General features: G+C 42.0%; 1 protein-coding gene across 1 annotated transcript; it reads left to right on the top strand.

Moving 5' to 3' along the window:
• The first annotated feature begins 109 nt into the window (after positions 1-109).
• On the top strand, positions 110-12680 carry LOC120575331. Its single transcript, XM_039826048.1, has 2 exons — positions 110-368; positions 11080-12680. The coding sequence occupies exon 2, from the start codon at positions 11082-11084 to the stop codon at positions 12678-12680; it is 1599 nt and encodes a 532-aa protein (XP_039681982.1). The 5' UTR covers positions 110-368; positions 11080-11081.
• Positions 12681-19949: the final 7269 nt, after the last annotated feature.

Raw genomic sequence — 19949 nt, 5'->3', positions numbered from 1 at the left:
GGTAAACGTGTGCGTCCTCAGCTCCACCTGTCAGAAGGTGTGGCCAATCAGCTTCCTGTTAAAAGGACTGCTTCTGTCCTGTCAAGCCCAGAGATCAGGGGCTTCCTCTGAGACTCAACAACCTGCAGACTGTCCTCAGAGACCACCATCACATCCAGCAACCATCCAGCCAGCCGACCAATCACAGCAGGCAGACGCTTCTGGGCCATCCAGCCAGCCGACCAATCACAGCAGGAAGACGATTCTGGGCCATCCAGCCAGCCGACCAATCACAGCAGGCAGACGCTTCTGGGCCATCCAGCCAGCCGACCAATCACAGCAGGCAGACGTCTGTGGGCCAGCGTCCAGCTCTCCGAGCCTCTCTCCAGGTCTTTACATTGTGTAAAATGTCATTTTACAGAAGTATTCAGTTTTATTTTGCAGATTTTTCCTCTTTTCTTTTCCAATAATAGACTTTTCTCTAAAAGAACAGGAAAAATCTGACAAATAAATATGACAAAACAAGACATTTGAGGATGTCATCTTGGGCTTTTTATCCTCTCTCTCCCTCTCTCCATCTCTTTCTCTCTCTCTCCCTCACTCTCTCTGTCTCTCTCCCCCACCCATCTCTTTTTTTTTTTTTTTTCTCTCTCTCTCTCTAAGGGGCTTTATTGGTATGAAAGTTTCAGTAACAATGTTGCCAAAGCATCAGACATGTAAGGGTTAATGCCCGACGAGGTGTCCATTGTCAGGTATTAATGGACGACGGCGAGGTGTGAACCGTCCGACGCGCAGCGGAGGTCCATTACTACCTGACAATGGACACCTCGTCGGGCATTAACCCGCTTATACCATGGTCATTTGCCAAATAACATATTTTTAAAACAATAGTTCATATTTTAATTAGTTTTACAATTGAAATCTAAAGTTTATCCAAACAATAACTCCGTTTCCCTGGTTACACCTGACGGTTTGACTAATACCTGGAACAATGATTCCCGTCCATCAGGTTCTTATGCAATGCAAACGTTGTTCTCTCCACCAGGAATTAGGAAGAACCTTAGATACGACTTGTCTCCCTTAGCAACCGGAGATATTTATATAGTCCGCTCAGCTGGTAGAACCCTTCAGTTTAGCTACGAGCCAGAAAGCTAACGCTATGCTAGCAAGATCCAAAGTCAATAACATTGTGTACAGTTGGCAATCAGTAAAAATAATTTGACAGTATGTTGAACAACAAGACAAGCTAGCTATCAGCCATGTCATTGTCCCCAAAACAATATAACGACTTTTACGAAGAATTTGATCCGCGATGTGTAACGTTGCTGTCGGCTGCAGCGGCGCAGCCTGAAGCAGCGACCTGAACAGTGAACGGGATGTGAGATAACGTTATTCTCTGGGAAACAAAGTCAGTCCAGAGGGCCAGTAGAACTTACTTCTTGCAGCCTGTGTGTTTTAGCGCCATCCTGTGGTGTTCAGAGGACGAGTTGGAAATAATAAATCCACATTTCCTTTTTGATTTAATGTAGCGCATTCATTTAGAACAGTCAGTTTCACCGAACTCCTTTAGTAGGTGTCCTACATCACTTTTTAATGGACACCCTGCAGCCAATCAGAATCGAGTATTCACCCAGACCATGGTATAATCAAAGCCTTTCTACGGAAAGCCGTTCCACTCCCTATCCAGCCCCATTGTACCAGATTTGGTTGCAGTTCCACCAGAGTTCCACTGGGGGTGATCGCGGTCCAGTGCAAAATGAATGGGACTCTATGGAGCTAGACGGCTAAATGTGTCTCTTTCACCTGATTGTCGTTGAGAAACCTCAGATTTGATTGTAGATTTAGCAAGTTCAACATGGGTTATAGGTCGAAAGTTGAATGAACGAGTACCTATGGCCTTTTGATTTCTTACAGGGTGAGTCGTTGTAGCCCATAACACGCTAGCATTCTGCTAATGAATGCTGATTGGTCAGTGAAGGACTGATTACGATCGGAGCTCCAGCTTGACGGCATCCGAAGCAGAGCCTGAATGTCAGAGTGAATATTTCGGCGTGGTCTTTAAAACATCAGCAAACCTCTTTCTAGCATCTGTATTAACAAGGAGAGCCGAACCTGTCAGCTGTGTTGTATTAACAGAGACTAACCTGTCAGCTGTGTTGTCGATGCCTCGAGAGAACAAAGGAAGCGACTCAGAGCTTGCCGTAAAGCAGTATCTCTGGCCGTATATGTGTATGACGTCATTGACATTTTAAAAGGCTTTTTAGAACAGAAAAGCTACTTTAAAAAATCTAACACCCAGCAATGTGTATTTTCTTTACCTCCCCTTTCGAATGCAACATTCAAATTACTAGACAAAAAATTATATCCTGAGAAAAGTGGGGTTTGAGGGGTATAGCTCCATAGAGTCCCATTCATTCTGCACTGGCCTGTGAGCGCCCCCTATATGGATTTCTGGTGGAACTGCAACCAGTTCAGAACCCGGAAGTAACGAGGGAGTGGCACTTCTTGGTATATTAGAAATTCTTTGGTATAATACACAATAAATAGTTATATGTACATTAACACAATATTAGGATGGATTAATACTATTTTTTTTTATTAAAAATGTAACATCAGATAAAATTATATACAGATATTTGAAACTGTGTGTGTGTGTGTGTGTGTCACAGGTGGGTTTTGTGGGGGTTTCCCATTGGAGGCCCTTTTGCGGTCACAGCAGCTGACAAATGTCTGTCTCTGTGGATGGCAGAGATCTGTGGGTAAAAAGTGTCCCTGATGTCCTGGTAGAGTTGGTAGAGAGGTTAGAAAGTGCCCCTTGGTCTCCACCTCCTGCAGGTTTTAGTGTGTGCTCAGTCTCTCCTCTCTGGGGAGCCAGGGGTCTCAGTTATAAAACTGTGCGTAGGATCCTTACTATAAGTGTACGTGCGCCCAAAAGCCCAAAATGACGAACGCCGAAAAAAATTCAGATTTATAAAACCGTGTGTACGCACACCTGTAAGCAATGTTCCCTTTATAAATCACAGATTGACTACAAGTGTGCGTACGTTGATCAGCCTCTTATCCCGCTCTGTACACGCCCATTTTAACCATAAATAGTCAATGTAAAGCACCTCGTGAATGCTGATCAGTATGTTAATGACCCTGGCAGTTGTTCTTCGTTACACCGAAACATGCCGAATCATGACGACTGGTGGAGAAAAAACAAAACAAAAAACTCTCAGACGCTCGGGAATTGCTGCCAATTGAATTATAATTTCGGCCTGATGTCGCACAGTGTAGGGAAACCGGATCTATAGACTACCTTTATTAATAAAATCTTCCAAATCAGCAGGCATTACGGTACTCGGGGACAGCTTCGATATACCAGACGTATATAATAAGACTTAACAGAACTATATATTATATCCAAACAAGCCTTAGTGATGAAGTTGAAGATTATATATAATATTTATTTAAAAAACACTTAGCTGTCAGCCATTTCCCCCTGAAAACAGCCGGTTTCACCCAGAGTGGCGAGGACCTGTATTTGGACCGGGATGGCACGGTTCCGGCGCGTTGCCCTCTCTACTGGGCCCAATTCAGTACATAAATCCAAGAGCTCAGCTATATTACTATTACAGCTACATTAGGGAATTTAAATCGGCATATTAGCCAGTCATCGTCATGGTCCCTGAAGTCTCTTTTTCTCCTAATTCTGCCATTAGCGTAGTCCTCCTGCAGGGCCAGCAGTGCCATGCAGCATTACACACGGGTTCACCGTAGGATTTATATGTTTACAACAATTTGTGATTGTTAACACCTTGCCAAAATCACAGCATCAGTGGTATCCCCCACCCCGAAATACAATTTGAAGATGAAATGTAATAGGCAAACACACTTTTCTTCATGCAGGTTTTGTTATGAACAGTATTACAGTTTTTCACGATCGCTATGACACTTTTTTCAATACTTTTACCAACTTTCCTAAACTCTTAACACAGTTAGCACAACATCTGTCTGTGTAGGCTATACAATTAACACATTTCTTGTTGTTTTGACACAAAATGCATACAGTTAACACACATTTAAAAAGCTTGAACTTCTTTTACACACAAACTCCACCAAAACCAAAACAATGTGTGACCAATTTACAAATGCTTTCACACTGTATGTCAGAACAGATAACATCATGTTCTAAACCTAACTTATAGGCTAAAGTCAAAGTGAACAGCTGATCATATTGTAAATTGAAACACAAATATATCCCCTGCATTTTATACATGCATTTATTGAGAAACAGCTGATTGAAGTTATGCAAATAGACCAATCCCAGCTGATTCCCTTTTGGAAACACACTCAGGTGTTGAGGTTCTTTCAATCACATGATCATATGGTAGTACAGTAAAAGAGGACCTATTTGAACAATATACTGTAGATGAACAAAGAACATGCCTTCACGAGGGAGAGGAAGAGGAGTACCAGGACAATTCTGTCTCTGTCTCCTTTTTTCAGATGGGTCATTCATTTTTTGTATTGAATCTCTGCAGCAAAAGAAACAAAATGGTGGCCGGGTTGGCTCAGTGGTAGAGCAGGCGCACATATACTTAGAGGTTTATGCATCGACGCAGAGGTCCAGGGTTCAAATCCGACTTGTGACGATTTCCTGCATGTCTTCCCCCCCCCTCTCTCTCTCTTGCTCTCCCCTTTCTCAACTAGCTGTCCTGTCAAATAAAAGTGGAAAAGCCCAAAAAATAATCTTTACAGTAAAAAAAAAAATATGCATGCATTTACTAAACCCAACAAAACAAAAATGTAGAGAGACTTCAAGAGAAACTGCAGTCCAAAACACAATCTATGATCAATACAATCACTATTGTCTGTTGTATAAGGGCAGACCTGACTGACACATATTAAATAATGCAGTTTCTGTAGTAATTCCATGGGATGTTAATGTTTTGTATGACATTGGGCTATGATTGACTAAATGTTCCTATTAGAAGAGAACATGTGTTAGTGTTTTGGAAGAATTATTTGATTTTGAGACATGATTGCATTGTTTTGGTAAACATAGTGTATTGTGTTAGTGAAATATTGTATTTTGAAAATCAGCGTTGGAGTTTAGTTTACAATGTGTGATTTTGAGCATGGAATTAACTGTTTTGCCAATTGTGTGTTGTAGGTGTGTTGGTGCGTTAAGAGTTTAGGAAAGTTGTTAAAAGTATTGAAAAAACTGTCATAGCAATCGTGAAAAACTGTAAAGTTTAGACTGATAACGAGGACATTAAGTGTAACGATTGCGCGAGAGCTTAACGGCTGTATTTCCAGACTTTGACATTTGATGATATATGCACAGTTTTAAAGACATATATTTAGTTATTTACACTGTGTTCTGCAGTTATCTAATGCTAGGGTATTTGATGATATCTGTATTCCATGCAGTCAGGCCATCTCCTCCTCCTGCGCTCCGTAGCGGACAATGTGACGGCGAGACAGCGCTGATTAACATTAAGAACGAGTTTTGATTTAAGATTTGAGTTGGAGGTGTTTATGGAACAATTCACTCAGTACAAGCGCAAATAACACTGCTGGATTTCATCTTCATGGTAACGTGGATGATATATGAGTGAAAGAATGTGCGTGAGGCATCAATACTAGAAAATATTACGAGTAATCATATTCCCATTTACTCTCTGCAGTCTGACTTCAGTTCACCATCTCACCATCTGCGTCGCCAATTCCTATTTTGTCTCCAAAATGTGCGTACGCATGGGTCAGAGTTTGCGTGGAGGACCGCACATTCTCCCTTCAAGTTTGTTTTTTATTAGTGCTGTCAGTTAAACGCGTTATTAACGGCGTTAACGCAAACCCATTTTAACGGCGTACATTTCTTTATCGCGAGATTAACGTTCTTTTTGGCCCAGCAAACTTTGTAGTTTTTTCACATGCTGTTGCAACAACTAGTAACGTTAGAAAAACTACAACACCACACCGGATCTAGCTAGACTGGAAACAAAACAACATGCATGCTGCACACACTTGTTTGCATTTGCTTGTGAGCCGGCCAAAGAGTAGTACATACCTGCAAACTAGTCGCTTTTCGATGAAAATCGCCGTTTTGAATGGGGTCCGAGACCCGGTGCTAATACGGCACCGGTGCCTTAACGACCGTTATCTACCGGACCAAATAGCAACGTGGATTTCGGTGCCTTATTTAGGTGCCACTTAGATGCCTGCGCTTCTCTCTGATTCTCCGAAAACGGACGTTAGAGGGAACTGAAACATTACTGCACAGGAGGCCAGTCAACACTACACTTAGCAGCAGCTAACGTTAGCCTAGCGTTAGCTAGCAGCTGGATTAAACACGGTTAAAATGTTTACAGCTAAACGGTGTAAAGTGTGTCTGTATTTCACTGGAGAGGACTCCAACACCGGACTGGCATTGTCTGAAAAGCAGTCATGATGTCATGTTGCTCGCCTCGTCAGCCTCGTGGTGCATTCCCTGTAATTGTAAAATACCCTTTTCCCATCCAGTGGTTGTTTTCACCGTTTTGTGCTCCTTTTTTTTTAGATCAACTTTTTATTGTTTTATATTTTTGAACATACAGAACAGACAATTACAATTGAACAAAGTGCTCCTTTTTTAAATATATATATCTTTCGGTTCAGGCACTGTTTTAAAAGTATCGTATCATGTTGATAAGAGCATTAAAATGAGAAAAAATAATGGGACAAAAAGAAATCAAGGGACATTTAAAATAGATAAAAATGTGCGATTACAGTTTTTTTCAGTCACTAACAAGCATTTGTCCAAACAGTTGTCACATTTTCAAAACTCTAAACACAATTAACACAGCATCAGTCTTTTTTGGCCATACAATTCACATATTTCATGTCTTTTTCACACAATATGCAGTCAGTGAACACATTTCCACAACGCTTACATTGTCTTACAGTTTTTTTCAATCGCTAACAAGCACTTACCCATACTTCGGATACTTTTTCTAAACTCTTAACACAGACTGGCACCTACAAAACACAATTGGCCAAATGGATAATTTTCTTCTCAAAAACACATTTTGTTAAATATATACTAACTCTCCATTTCAAGACAGAACACATGTTTCTCTGCACACACTGACTTTACCAAAACACTGGAAATCTGACTCAAAATGAAATGATTCTGTCAACGAATAACACTTGTTTTCACTTCACAAGGTACATGCAGTCAATCAAAGTACACCAGGTTTCAAAATACTGGCTATTGTTGACATTATAAAAACTGCATACTTATGTTTCAGGTATTTGCATGCAAAACATGCAATCCACCTTTTACACTAAATTTCTTGGTTGGGAACTGTATGTCCACATGTACAATAATGTTCACATTCAAACACATTTCAGTAAAAAGCAAATCAGTTTTTTTTCCTTACTGTTTACTAAATAAAGTACAGTAGAAACACAGTATACAGTAATAGAACAGAAACTGCTCTGGTACCAGGCGCTGGTGGAGATCATTGAGAAAGGCGAGGAGGCGCTCGGTATTATAGGGTCCAACCTGACATTGGTGAAGGAGTAATCCTGGATTTGCCATTGCTGCACACATGGTAATGTTCGCCCCTCTCTGTCCTGGCACATCAACTGTGGCCCTCTTTCCAATTATATTTCGTCCACGTCGACGCCTTTTGGACAGATTGAATCCTACCTCATCAAATGAATTCATGAGGGGCCTGGTTGGTCTCCAATTCCATAACTCTCTGAAACAAAGTTTATGTAGATCATGTCATTATTGTATATCATACTGTACTGTAACCTATTACTGTGTAGGTTATCTACTTGCAAAGTGCAAAGCTTATAGAACTGGACATTGAGTTGAATATACACTATACCTGGACATATTGTCATAAGTGTATAGCCTCTCTTAGTGAAAGACCGTGGTTGATCACATGGTCAATGATAGTGGCACAAATCTCATCACTGACTACTGTTCTTGCAGCCCTTTGAATGCCACCACCACGCATTCTTACACCTCTACCTCGCCCTCTCCTTGGGCCTGCTCTTCTCCCCAGCCCTGCTCCTCTCACTGCTCCTCCCACTGCTCCTCTCACTGCTCCTCTTACTGTTCCTCCCACTGCTCCTCCCACTGCTCCTCTCACTGCTCCTCCCACTGCTCCTCTCGCTGCTCCTCTCACTGCTCCTCCCACTGCTCCTCTCGCTGCTCCTCTCACTGCTCCTCTCACTGCTCCTCTCGCTGCTCCTCCCACTGCTCCTCTCGCTGCTCCTCTCACTGCTCCTCTTACTGTTCCTCCCACTGCTCCTCCCACTGCTCCTCTCACTGCTCCTCCCACTGCTCCTCTCGCTGCTCCTCTCACTGCTCCTCCCACTGCTCCTCACTGCTCCTCTCACTGCTCCTCTCACTGCACCTCCCACTGCTCCTCCCACTGCTCCTCTCACTGCTCCTCTCACTGCTCCTCTCACTGCTCCTCTCACTGCTCCTCTCACTGCTCCTCCACTTTACCCAACATGAATCAGCTGTGTGTCAATTTTTCAATTGTCTTTTTTTTTTTCAGCTGAGATATGTTGTTTTTGAACTAATATCATTGCAGAAGCAGATGTTTGTATACTGTATCTAAGGTTTGGATAATTGTTTTAGCTATTGTGGGATGTTGTGTGTTAACATTCGTAAATACTACAAAAACAATCCATCATTTTGTTGGGAGGTATAGCTTGTCTGTTAAGAAAATGTAAGCGTTGTGGAAATGTGTTCACTGACTGCATATTGTGTGAAAAAGACATGAAATATGTGAATTGTATGGCCAAAAAAGACTGATGCTGTGCTAATTGTGTTTAGAGTTTTGAAAATGTGACAACTGTTTGGACAAATGCTTGTTAGCGACTGAAAAAAACTGTAACAGACAAGCTATACCTCCCAACAAAATGATGGATTGTTTGTGTAGTATTTACGAATGTTAACACACAACATCCCACAATAGCAAAAACAATTATCCAAACCTTAGATACAGTATAAAAACATCTGCTTCTGCAATGATATGAGTTCAAAAACAACATATCTCAGCTGAAAAAAAAAAAGACAATTGAAAAATTGACACACAGCTGATTCATGTTGGGTAAAGTGGGCCAACCACAGCTGATTCCAGTCTGGCTTAGACTCAGTGGCAGGGGTTATTTCTTTCAATTACTATAAAAGAAGAACTTTGAGGAGTGATATTTTTGGAAACAGAAACAGAAGAATACAAACACTGTAATGTCTGGACGAAGAAGAGGAAGAGGGAGAGCAAGGGGCCCAGCGAGAAGAGCAGGCCCAGTGAGAGATGGAGGGAGAGGTGCAGAAGCAGTGAGAGATGCAGAAGGAGGTGCAGGTGCGATGAGAGGAGCAGTGGGAGAGAGCAGTGGAAGAGGAGCAGTGAGAGGAGCAGTGGGAGGAGCAGTGAGAGGAGCAGTGGGAGGAGCAGCGAGGAGCAGTGGGAGGAGCAGATGAGCAGGAAGGAGCAAGCGAGAGGAGCAGTGGGAGGAGCAGTGAGAGGAGCAGTGAGAGGAGCAGGGCTGGGGAGAAGAGCAGGCCCAAGGAGAGGGCGAGGTAGAGGTGTAAGAATGCGTGGTGGTGGCATTCAAAGGGCTGCAAGAACAGTAGTCAGTGATGAGATTTGTGCCACTATCATTGACCATGTGATCAACCAGCTCTTTACTAGAGAGGCTATACACTTATGACAATATGTCCAGGTATAGTGTATATTCAACTCAATGTCCAGTTCTATAAGCTTTGTACTTTGCAAGTAGATAACCTACACAGTAATAGGTTACAGTACAGTATGATATACAATAATGACATGATCTACATAAACTTTGTTTCAGAGAGTTATGGAATTGGAGACCAACCAGGCCCCTCATGAATTCGTTTGATGAGGTTAGGATTCAATCTGTCCAAAGGAGGCCGCGTAGAAAAAATATATTTGGAAAGAGGGCCACAGTTGATGTGCCAGGACAGAGAGGGGTACATTACCATGTTGTGCAGCAATGGCAAATCCAGGATTACTCCTTCACCAATGTCAGGTTGGGTCCACCCTATAATACCGAGCCTCGCCTTTCTCAATGATCTCCACCAGCGCCTGCTACCAGAGCAGTTTCTGTTCTATACTGTATACTGTGTTTCTACTGTACTGCTTATTTAGTAAAACAAGAAAGAAAAAAAAACTGATTTGCTTTTACTGAAATGTGTTTGAATGTGAACATTATTGTACATGTGGACATACAGTTCCCAACCAAGAAATTTATTGTAAAAGGGTGTGGATAGATTTTTTGCATGCAAATACCTGAAACATAAGTATGCAGTTTTATAATGTCGACAATAGCCAGTATTTTGAAACCTGGTTACTTTGATTGACTGGCATGTACCTTGTGAAGTGAAAACAAGTGTTATTCGTTGACAGAATAATTTCATTTTGAGTCAGATTTCCAGTGTTTTGGTAAAGTCAGTGTGTGCAGAGAAACATGTGTTCTGTCTTGAAATGGAGAGTTAGTATATATTTAACAAAATGTGTTTTTGAGAAGAAAATTATCCATTTGGCCAATTGTGTTTTGTAGGTGTCAGTCTGTGTTATGAGTTTAGAAAAAGTATCCGAAGTATGGGTAAGCGCTTGTTAGCGATTGAAAAAAACTGTAATTGCGAGTTAACTATGACATTAATGCTATTAATCGTGATTAAATATTTTAATCGTTTGACAGCACAATTTTTTATAAATCACAACCTTTGCGTGGCAAGTGGCATACGCACATTTTCAGCCCTGTTTTGTGCGTACACCACATTTATAAATGAGACCCCCGGTTTATTCTGTGGTGGCCTCCCTCCACAGCCAGGTCAGGCTCACTCAGTACATTTAAATGCACAGCAGGTATGGTGAATGTTGAATTTTCAAATCTGGAGCGTTGATGCTCCTCTGTGATTGAACTGCCAAGGTTGTCTTCATCTGGAAAACTGTCTGAATGTGACGAGAGCCAGACGTATCTGCCAGAGAAAATGAAACACCAGCTCGGCAGATTTGTTTGGTTCACAGGCTATAAAAACCACTCTAACATTTTTTCCATGTTGTGTTGTCTGTGTTGCAGTCATGGTGTTCCCTCGGCTGTTGGCTTCATTGATCCTTCTTCTCTACTGGACGACATCCTCAGCTGAATCACATGATCCCACATCTTCCGTCATCTCACCATCCTACAGGGTGAAGAGAGACCAACCTTTCGAAAACAGAGAAAAATGGGAAAAATCTTTAGCAGCTTTATCAGCGGCAAAAGAAGTCCTCCCTTTAATAAAAAAAGGGATTGAAAAGATTGATATCAAAAAGTTGACAGCTGTGATGAACAGTCTTGCCAACATCGCCAGCTTGGCACCCGGCATCGGAAGCCTGATCTTCTCTGTTGTCAACATGGTCTTGATCTTCATCCCTCAGGATGACCCGGTGCTGAACGAGGTGAAGAAAGGGTTTGCTGAAGTGAACAGAAAGTTGGACTCAATCTCCATCCAGATCTCCAACCTGGCAACAGACGTCGAATGGTATAACTACGCCAGCGTTTACTCTCAAGACGAGCTCCGCATCCTCAACGCCTGGAAGAAGTTCAATGATCTTCTCCAGAACAGTCAGTTGGTAACAAATGAAGATCAGAAACTCCGACTGGCAGAGATATTCACCAACTACTATGAGAACACAGGAACTGAGGCCAGTGTGGCCAACTTCTACCATTACCTGACGGTCAATGACACGTCTCTCAGTGGAAACCTCAACGTACTGCTGAGGAAGAAGTTTAAATGTGACTTTCAAGAGATTGGCAAATATAATGTCTATTTCAGTCGTTTGCTGTGGCAGGGGATGGTGCTGAACCAGTTCTACTGGAAACTGATCGGGTTGGATTCATCAGGTATAGAAGCCAAACACACCAAGATGTTCAACGATGTCTACGCAGCTCAGAAATCAGCTCTGGAAGCCGAATGCCTGGACAACTATGAGCACTACCTGGAGGAAGACGTGATGGAGATCAGCAAAGGACTCAGTGCTGACAACACAACAGCCATCGCTGTTCAGGTGAAAGAGTTTCTGGATAACAAGTACTTCTGGTACAACTGGGTGGTGATGGTGTATACAGATGAACATACAAAGCATAAGTTATTTAATATGATAAAGATCCCTGTGGGTACAATCACTGTCAATGTGGGCTACACTCTGAAAGCAGAGGAGATAAATATGCAAGAAGTAACAGATAAGCTGGTTAAATGCCACAACGACATGTGGAAATACTCAATGAAAGCTTGTGATCAGATTTCATTTAATATAAAAACTTGCGATCATTACGGTGAGCATTTTAGACAGTATGTTAAAGTGATGCACGCTAGTATTCAAAATGACTTTGTTCAAGTCCCAAAAGCCCTGGAGGTTTCTGATAAACTTGATTGTACGCTATCTGAATATAGTGTTTTTAGTCATCACAAGCTCTATGTCTATTACTCCCGAAACATCTCTCCCTGCCACGAAGACACATGTGAGAACGGGAAGTGTAGGCGGCTGCTGAACTCCAACGAATATTTGTGTGAGTGTCCTCCTAGTTACCATGGAGACAGATGTGAAAAAGAGATTGAGAACCAAACTGTCCCAGCTATTATCAAAGGCCAGACTGTGCCTGACATCACTACCATCAACGCCAAACTGAAAAGATTCTAGACTACATCCGTCGTGGTCACTAACAACTACAAATCAGATCAATCTTTGTCACATACAGAGCATTCAAAGCTTTACTTTTATTTAGCTTCATGCTAATATCAATACATTTCTCCTTCATTAATCTACATATAATACCCCCATATAATGACAAAGAAAACTGAATCTTAGAAATGTTTTCTGATATATCAAAAAGAAGAAATTTAAATAATACATTGACATGAGTATTCAGCCCCTGTGCTGTGATTGGATTCCACCTGTGGTAAATTAAACTGATTGGACATAACTTGGAAAGGCACACATCTGTCTATAGAAGGTCTCCCAGCTGACAGAAACCAGACCATGAGGCCGAAGGACCTTCCTGCAGAGCTCAGAGACAGGATTGTGTCAGAGCAAAGTGGCCTCTATGACTCTTAGATGGAAGAAGTCTGGAACAACCAGCACTCTCCAACAGCTCCTAATTTAAAAGCCCACAATAGTCCGAAAATTGTCCCATTGGACAGAAAGTCCGTTAGTCCGACAACTAGGTATCACAAAAACAAACTTGCATTTCTCCAAAGGCCCGTTTCTCCAAAAGTATGCTACACATTCTCCTAAACAGAAGCACATGGCTAATTATTAAGCAGAATGACAACATCAGAACATCCTACTATGGCGAAGGCTTGACACTTCCTACTCTGCTTCTGATTGGCTCACCCTGATATTCTTCACCTAACCCTAAACAATCTCGCTCCTCGTGTCTAAACCTAACCAACCCAACCAACGAAGGAAAAGCGTGCTAGCCAATCAGACAGAGAGTAGGACAGGTCATGTCTTTGACCAAGTAGGAAGGTCTGATGGCTTTAATCTGTGTAATAATAAGACATTAACGTTTGGGAGAGTACTTTGTATATTTTCGTAGAGACAGCCTCTCAAAGCTCAAAGCTTTTTTGAAAAGTCGAGTCGACTTTCTTTAGGAATACCGGGTTGTCTGACAATTGGGAAGTTAGTAGTTTTATTTAAACACACTATTGTGACTTCTGAATTCTGAGCTGTGGGTGGTCCCCGAGCTCCAGAGATCCTGTTTGGAGAAACTTCTAAAAGGACAACATCACTGCAACAGTCCACCGATCTGGGCTTCATGGCAGAGTGTCCAGATGTCTCCGTAGTTAAAGACACATTTAGGACATCTATAGGACTCTCAGACTGAGAATCAACATTCTCCGGTCTGATGAAATCCAGATTGAACTGTTTGGCCTCAGCTCTCAGTGTGAGAACCAGGCACCGCTCCCACCTGCACATCCCAACGGTGAAGCATGTCGGGGTCAGAGACAGGCTGTAGTACTCGAGTCCGGACTCAAGATGGTTTTTCTATGGTCTCGGACTTGTCTCGGACTCGCTGGTATTCAGACTTGGACTTGTCTTGGTCTCTGCCACTGGTCTTGCCAATATAACCAATCACACATTAGATGATCCAGTGTTCGAACTATACCGTGCCCTTTGGGGGAGCCAACTTTTTTTATTTGTTCACTGGGCGCTTTGCGCAACTTACAAAGATACATAACAGTGTATGCGCTATACAGGATTTATCCTATTATACTTTATCGACAGGGATTGATAGGTCAAACAGCAAACAGCCAGCCACAAAAACAAATCAGGCGGTCTTTGACATTTCACATGAACAACAGTTAAAGACAAGTTAGTCAGACTATCGAAAAATACCATAATTGCTCCGTTCAATTAGGCCTAAAACATCGAGAGTCACGCAGACCTTTAACAACCCAGCCACAACACATTGTGAATAGCATGCCTTACCTTAACACAGAATCGACCACAGAGGCCTGGGCTCAGCTTCCTTTGCTGTTCGTCCAGAAATCCAAGAAGTGGATGGGCGATGACCTGCCTTAATCCAAGATGTGATAAAGGGAATTGGGTCGAAACTCTCCATGGGGGGTCCATTAATGTCCAAAAAAAGGAGCGATGAGAGGCTGTTTTCACGCAATCTATTGCGGGTCTTGCGGTCAGTATCATTTACGGCAGAAAAACCCCTCTCACACACAGCTGAAGTAGGAAGGTATGTTCTACTTGCTGTACAAATCTTTTCCAGCTTTCTGCCTGGTGCCCTGTCTTGTAACTTCCAGTCACGAAACTCCTCGACCACATCTCTGGCTGGTTCCCCAAGCATTTTAGCAAGTGCACGTACTTCGTTTTCTCCGTACAGGATCAAGGTATTCCGATCCTGTGGCCAGTAGCGCTTGTCCAGGGGTTTTAGCATTTGTAGGAGGTCTGATTCTGGCATTCGCCTTGTGAGATTGTCGATCACAGATTGATAAAGCTGATTTCGGTTCATCTTGCCTGTGCCCTCAACCAGTAACATCTTTAAAAAGCCCCAGGGACGTGCGCTGTTCGGCTTTCTGTGTGGATTTCCCTCCACTCGCTTTCATTGCTTTCAGTATATCAATAGTCTGCAGAATGTGGCAACTGGCATCAACTAGCGTGATATCTCTTTGCTGGCATTTCAGTGACAGGCCCTGCAACTCAAGGAGTATGTCTTTCATGCAAGCCAAATCAAGTAAAAACCCTGAGTTTGTGAGGTGTTTGTATAGTGCCAGGAATTTCTTCCTCTCTGTGTCATTGCGACATGTATCCTCGCTTGCAATTTTGAAGTGGCGCGCTAACGCAGGGTAGTTATTCCAGACAGCCTTTACAGTATTGAAACTACTCGCCACCCATCTGATGGTGAATATCTGTCCAATTTTCAAAATCTGCATATTTAGATCCGCAGCTGCTTCCTCAAGCAATCTCACATTCTTTGCAGACTGGTGGTACAGAGAATACAGCTTGGCAATGAAAAACTCGAAATGATTACATCCAGCAACCACTTTCAAAGAATCATGGACAGCCAATTCAAGGCGATGGGCCAAGCAATGTATGGACTGGATGTTTGGAAAGTCATGCTTAAGCCTTGCAATGACTCCAGTGTTTTTGCCAGTGATAACTGAAGCTCCATCTGTGGCGATGCTGATGAGGTTTTTCCCCAAAAACTCATCATCTAATCCCGCTGTATGAAGGCACTGTTGTAAATGGACTCTGCATCTGTGCCCTGTGTCAGCTCTACAATGTCTAAAAAAACATTTTCTACATCTCCTTTGCCACTCACATCACATCTTACGTAAAGGATTAGATAGGCACGACCATGTACTGTGCTCTCGTCAATGGTGATGCTTATTTTTTAATTGAGCTCTCGAATATTGGAAACAAACTTCTTCCGCATTTGCTGTGCAATATGACCTATAATCTCAGCGCAGGAGTGATCTGATTTATGCGCAGTTCCCACCTTTGCGCCATTAAGCTCCTGAAGCTTCATTAAAGGGGTGAGCTTTCTGTAAGACAGCCTTTCCTTAGCCACCATATAGGCGGACCTGAATGATGTTGCGGTCTCCTCCATTAATTTGGAATTCACCTCAATTACTTTTTTTGGCAGAATCTCCTTTTGCTTAATCAATGCCACTTCAATGGCCCTCTTGTGTGCAATGCTGTCCCTGTGTTTATATATTTTTTTTCGCAACTTGTTCTGAGCAGTGCTGCTTACTTCTCCATTGATCCACTCCTCAGACAAGTGTGTGCCAGTTACCTTTTCAGACAGAAGAAGGGTTTTTGTGTCCCTACAAGCGATGCACCCCAAGTTTCCATCCTTTACAAACAGCCATGTATGTCGGCTCTTCCAGTCTCTCCACTGCTGGCTGTTCCAGTGTAACGGGAGAGAGGAGCAAGAAGGGTCAGGGTCGTGACCGGCCTCTGATGAGCTGTTACCACCACCATCTTCAGCCAGATAGGACATTGTTTCTTCAGCTTCTTCTTGCGTTGCCCCCCCGGCGGGAGGTGTGCCTACTTCATAAAACCAAAATTAATTAAACTGCCTTGCCCTTGTTTTCTTTTTGCCAAGGCTACAACTGCAACTGCAGAATGTATTTCAAGGATTTTGCGCGCAATTCATGTTTATATTTTTTCTACGAATCTTTGACTTAACATGTAGTAAACATGAAATCATCAAATTACAAAAAACTGAAATTGCACATCAAAATTACACATTGTCAATATTTTTAGAGACCCCCCAAAATTTCACAAATCACGTTTTCGGGGGAGCCCATGTCTTATTAAGGGGAGCCGAGCTCCCCCTAGCTCCCCCGTAGTTCGCACCCTGAGATTATCTTTGCACGCCCTGCATCTGCCTAATTGCCATTCATTTTCATTGATTGACACACAATGTAACAAACGAAGCTGTCCGCCAATTCTGCCAAATTTGGACTCGGTCTTGACTAGTCCTGGTCTTGGACTTGTCTTGGACTCGACAAAGGTGGTCTTGCCCAGAGATGAGTTGTTTCTTTAGAAAGCTAGAGGATAGAATAGAATAGAATACACTTTATTGTCCCCAAGGGGAAATTTGTCTTGGACACGGTGCCACATCCGTTGCTTCACAACACAAACAATATGTGACATAAAAACATTCTCAAATTAAAAAAATAAAATACAATACAGTAGGATAAAATCAACTTAAAGTAAGATCAGCAAAGCGTCCTAAGAAACAAGGACACAAAAGAAGGACACACATGACAGCACAGCATCCTGAGAATTAACGGTAGGCTAATAATTAAATTGCAAAGTGCAAAAGGGCTGGTGTATTTACTGCACCCTACTCTGCTGGGCTAAGATTTACTACTGGAGTTCAGCAGCTTGACGGAAGTTGGAATAAACGATAACTTTAGTCTGTTTGTTTTACATCTTGGCACACGGAATCTTCTTCCTGATGGCAGAAGTTCATATTCAGGGAAGAGAGGGTGTAATGAGTCTGCGTGATGTGTTGATCTGTTGTTCTGTCCTTATTTCTCCAGCTGCAGCACTGTTAGCACAACCCAAACAGTCACTATACTATACCATATACTCTGTACTATATACTGTATACTATATACTATACTATTCACTATATAGGAAATACACCAGGTTTAAATATAATAATTTGAATATTAAAGCCCCATTTTATTCTGACTACAAAGTTTATTTCCATTTGTAACCATCAACAAAGCTGTTTAATTTGATTCATTAAAAGCTTGAAGGTCCTGAAAATAAGTAAATATGAATAACTAAAGTTATTAATGTAACATTATAACTGTTAAGTTGCTGCAGTCTGTTCCAGCTCAGTGTAACTCTGTTGTTCTTGATCCGACCACCAGATGGAGATAATATGACAAGAAACAAATAAAAGAATTACTAACTAAAGACTCACTCCTTGTTTTTTGTAACTAAATGGGTGAATCAGTGGTGTAGTCTACGTGATACGCAGGTATATGCAGCATACCCACTAAGAAAGCTCCAGGATTGATGTATACCCACTTAAAAATGCCCAATGACATAGTTTCCATTAGATTTTTGATATATTTTGAATTGTCATCTGTGTTTGTCATTGATACTTAAAACTTCCCTGGGGGAGGACACCCAGACCCCCACTATGATATTGCCCCCATATATATATATATATATATATATATATATATACAGTACAGGCCAAAAGTTTGGACACACCTTCTCATTCAATGCGTTTCCTTTATTTTCATGACTATTTACATTGTAGATTCTCACTGAAGGCATCAAAACTATGAATGAACACATATGGAATTATGTACTTAACAAAAAAGTGTGAAATAACTGAAAACATGACTTATATTCTAGTTTCTACAAAGTAGCCACCCTTTGCTCTGATTACTGCTTTGCACACTCTTGGCATTCTCTTGATGAGCTTCAAGAGGTAGTCACCTGAAATGGTTTTCCAACAGTCTTGAAGGAGTTCCCAGAGATGCTTAGCACTTGTTGGCCCTTTTGCCTTCACTCTGCGGTCCAGCTCACCCCAAACCATCTCGATTGGGTTCAGGTCCGGTGACTGTGGAGGCCAGGTCATCTGGCGCAGCACTCCATCACTCCCCTTCTTGGTCAAATAGCCCTTACACAGCCTGGAGGTGTGTTTGGGGTCATTGTCCTGTTGAAAAATAAATGATGGTCCAACTAAACGCAAACCTGATGTGATGGCATGACGCTGCTGGATGGTGTGGTAGCCATGCTGGTTCAGTATGCCTTCAATTTTGAATAAATCCCCAACAGTGTCACCAGCAAAGCACCCCACACCATCACACCTCCTCCTCCATGCTTCACGGTGGGAACCAGGCATGTAGAATCCATCCGTTCACCTTTTCTGCGTCGCACAAAGACACGGCGTTTGGAACCAAAGATCTCATATTTGGACTCATCAGACCAAAGCACAGATTTCCACTGGTCTAATGTCCATTCCTTGTGTTTCTTGGCCCAAACAAATCTCTTCTGCTTGTTGCCTCTCCTTAGCAGTGGTTTCCTAGCAGCTATTGACCATGAAGGCCTGATTCGCGCAGTCTCCGCTTAACAGTTGTTCTAGAGATGTGTCTGCTGCTAGAACTCTGTGTGGCATTCATCTGGTCTCTAATCTGAGCTGCTGTTAACTTGCGATTTCTGAGGCTGGTGACTCGGATGAACTTATCCTCAGCAGCAGAGGTGACTCTTGGTCTTCCTTTCCTGGGGCGGTCCTCATGTGAGCCAGTTTCGTTGTAGCGTTTGATGGTTTTTGCGACTGCACTTGGGGACACATTCAAAGTTTTCGCAATTTTCCGGACTAACTGACCTTCATTTGTTAAAGTAATGATGGCCACTCGTTTCTCTTTACTTAGCTGATTGGTTCTTGCCATAACATGAATTCTAACAGTTGTCCAATAGGGCTGTCGGCTGTGTATCAACCTGACTTCTGCACAACACAACTGATGGTCCCAACCCCATTAATAACGGAAAATATTCCACTAATTAACCCTGACAAGGCACACCTGTGAAGTGAAAACCATTTCAGGTGACTACCTCATGAAGCTCATTGAGAGAACACCAAGGGTTTGCAGCGCTATCAAAAAAGCCAAGGGTGACTACTTTGAGGAATCTAAAATATAAGACATGTTTTCAGTTATTTCACACTTTTTTGGTACATAATTCCATATGTGTTCATTCATAGTTTTGATGCCTTCAGTGAGAATCTACAATGTAAATAGTCATGAAAATAAAGAAAACGCATTGAATGAGAAGGTGTGTCCAAACTTTTGGCCTGTACTGTATATATATACATATATATATATATATATATATATATATATATATATATATACATAGATATACTGTATATATATATATATATATATATATATATATATATATATATATATATATATA

This window comes from Perca fluviatilis, chromosome 15, assembly GCF_010015445.1.
Source record: "Perca fluviatilis chromosome 15, GENO_Pfluv_1.0, whole genome shotgun sequence".
Taxonomy (NCBI): Eukaryota; Metazoa; Chordata; class Actinopteri; order Perciformes; family Percidae; genus Perca; species Perca fluviatilis.
Note: the sequence above shows the minus strand (reverse complement) of the source record. Positions and strands in the feature narration are given on the sequence as shown.

Excerpts from the sequence above, each read along its gene's own strand:
- LOC120575331 (XM_039826048.1), top strand. The coding sequence starts at position 11,082 with ATGGTGTTCCCTCGGCTGTTGGCTTCATTGATCCTTCTTCTCTACTGG.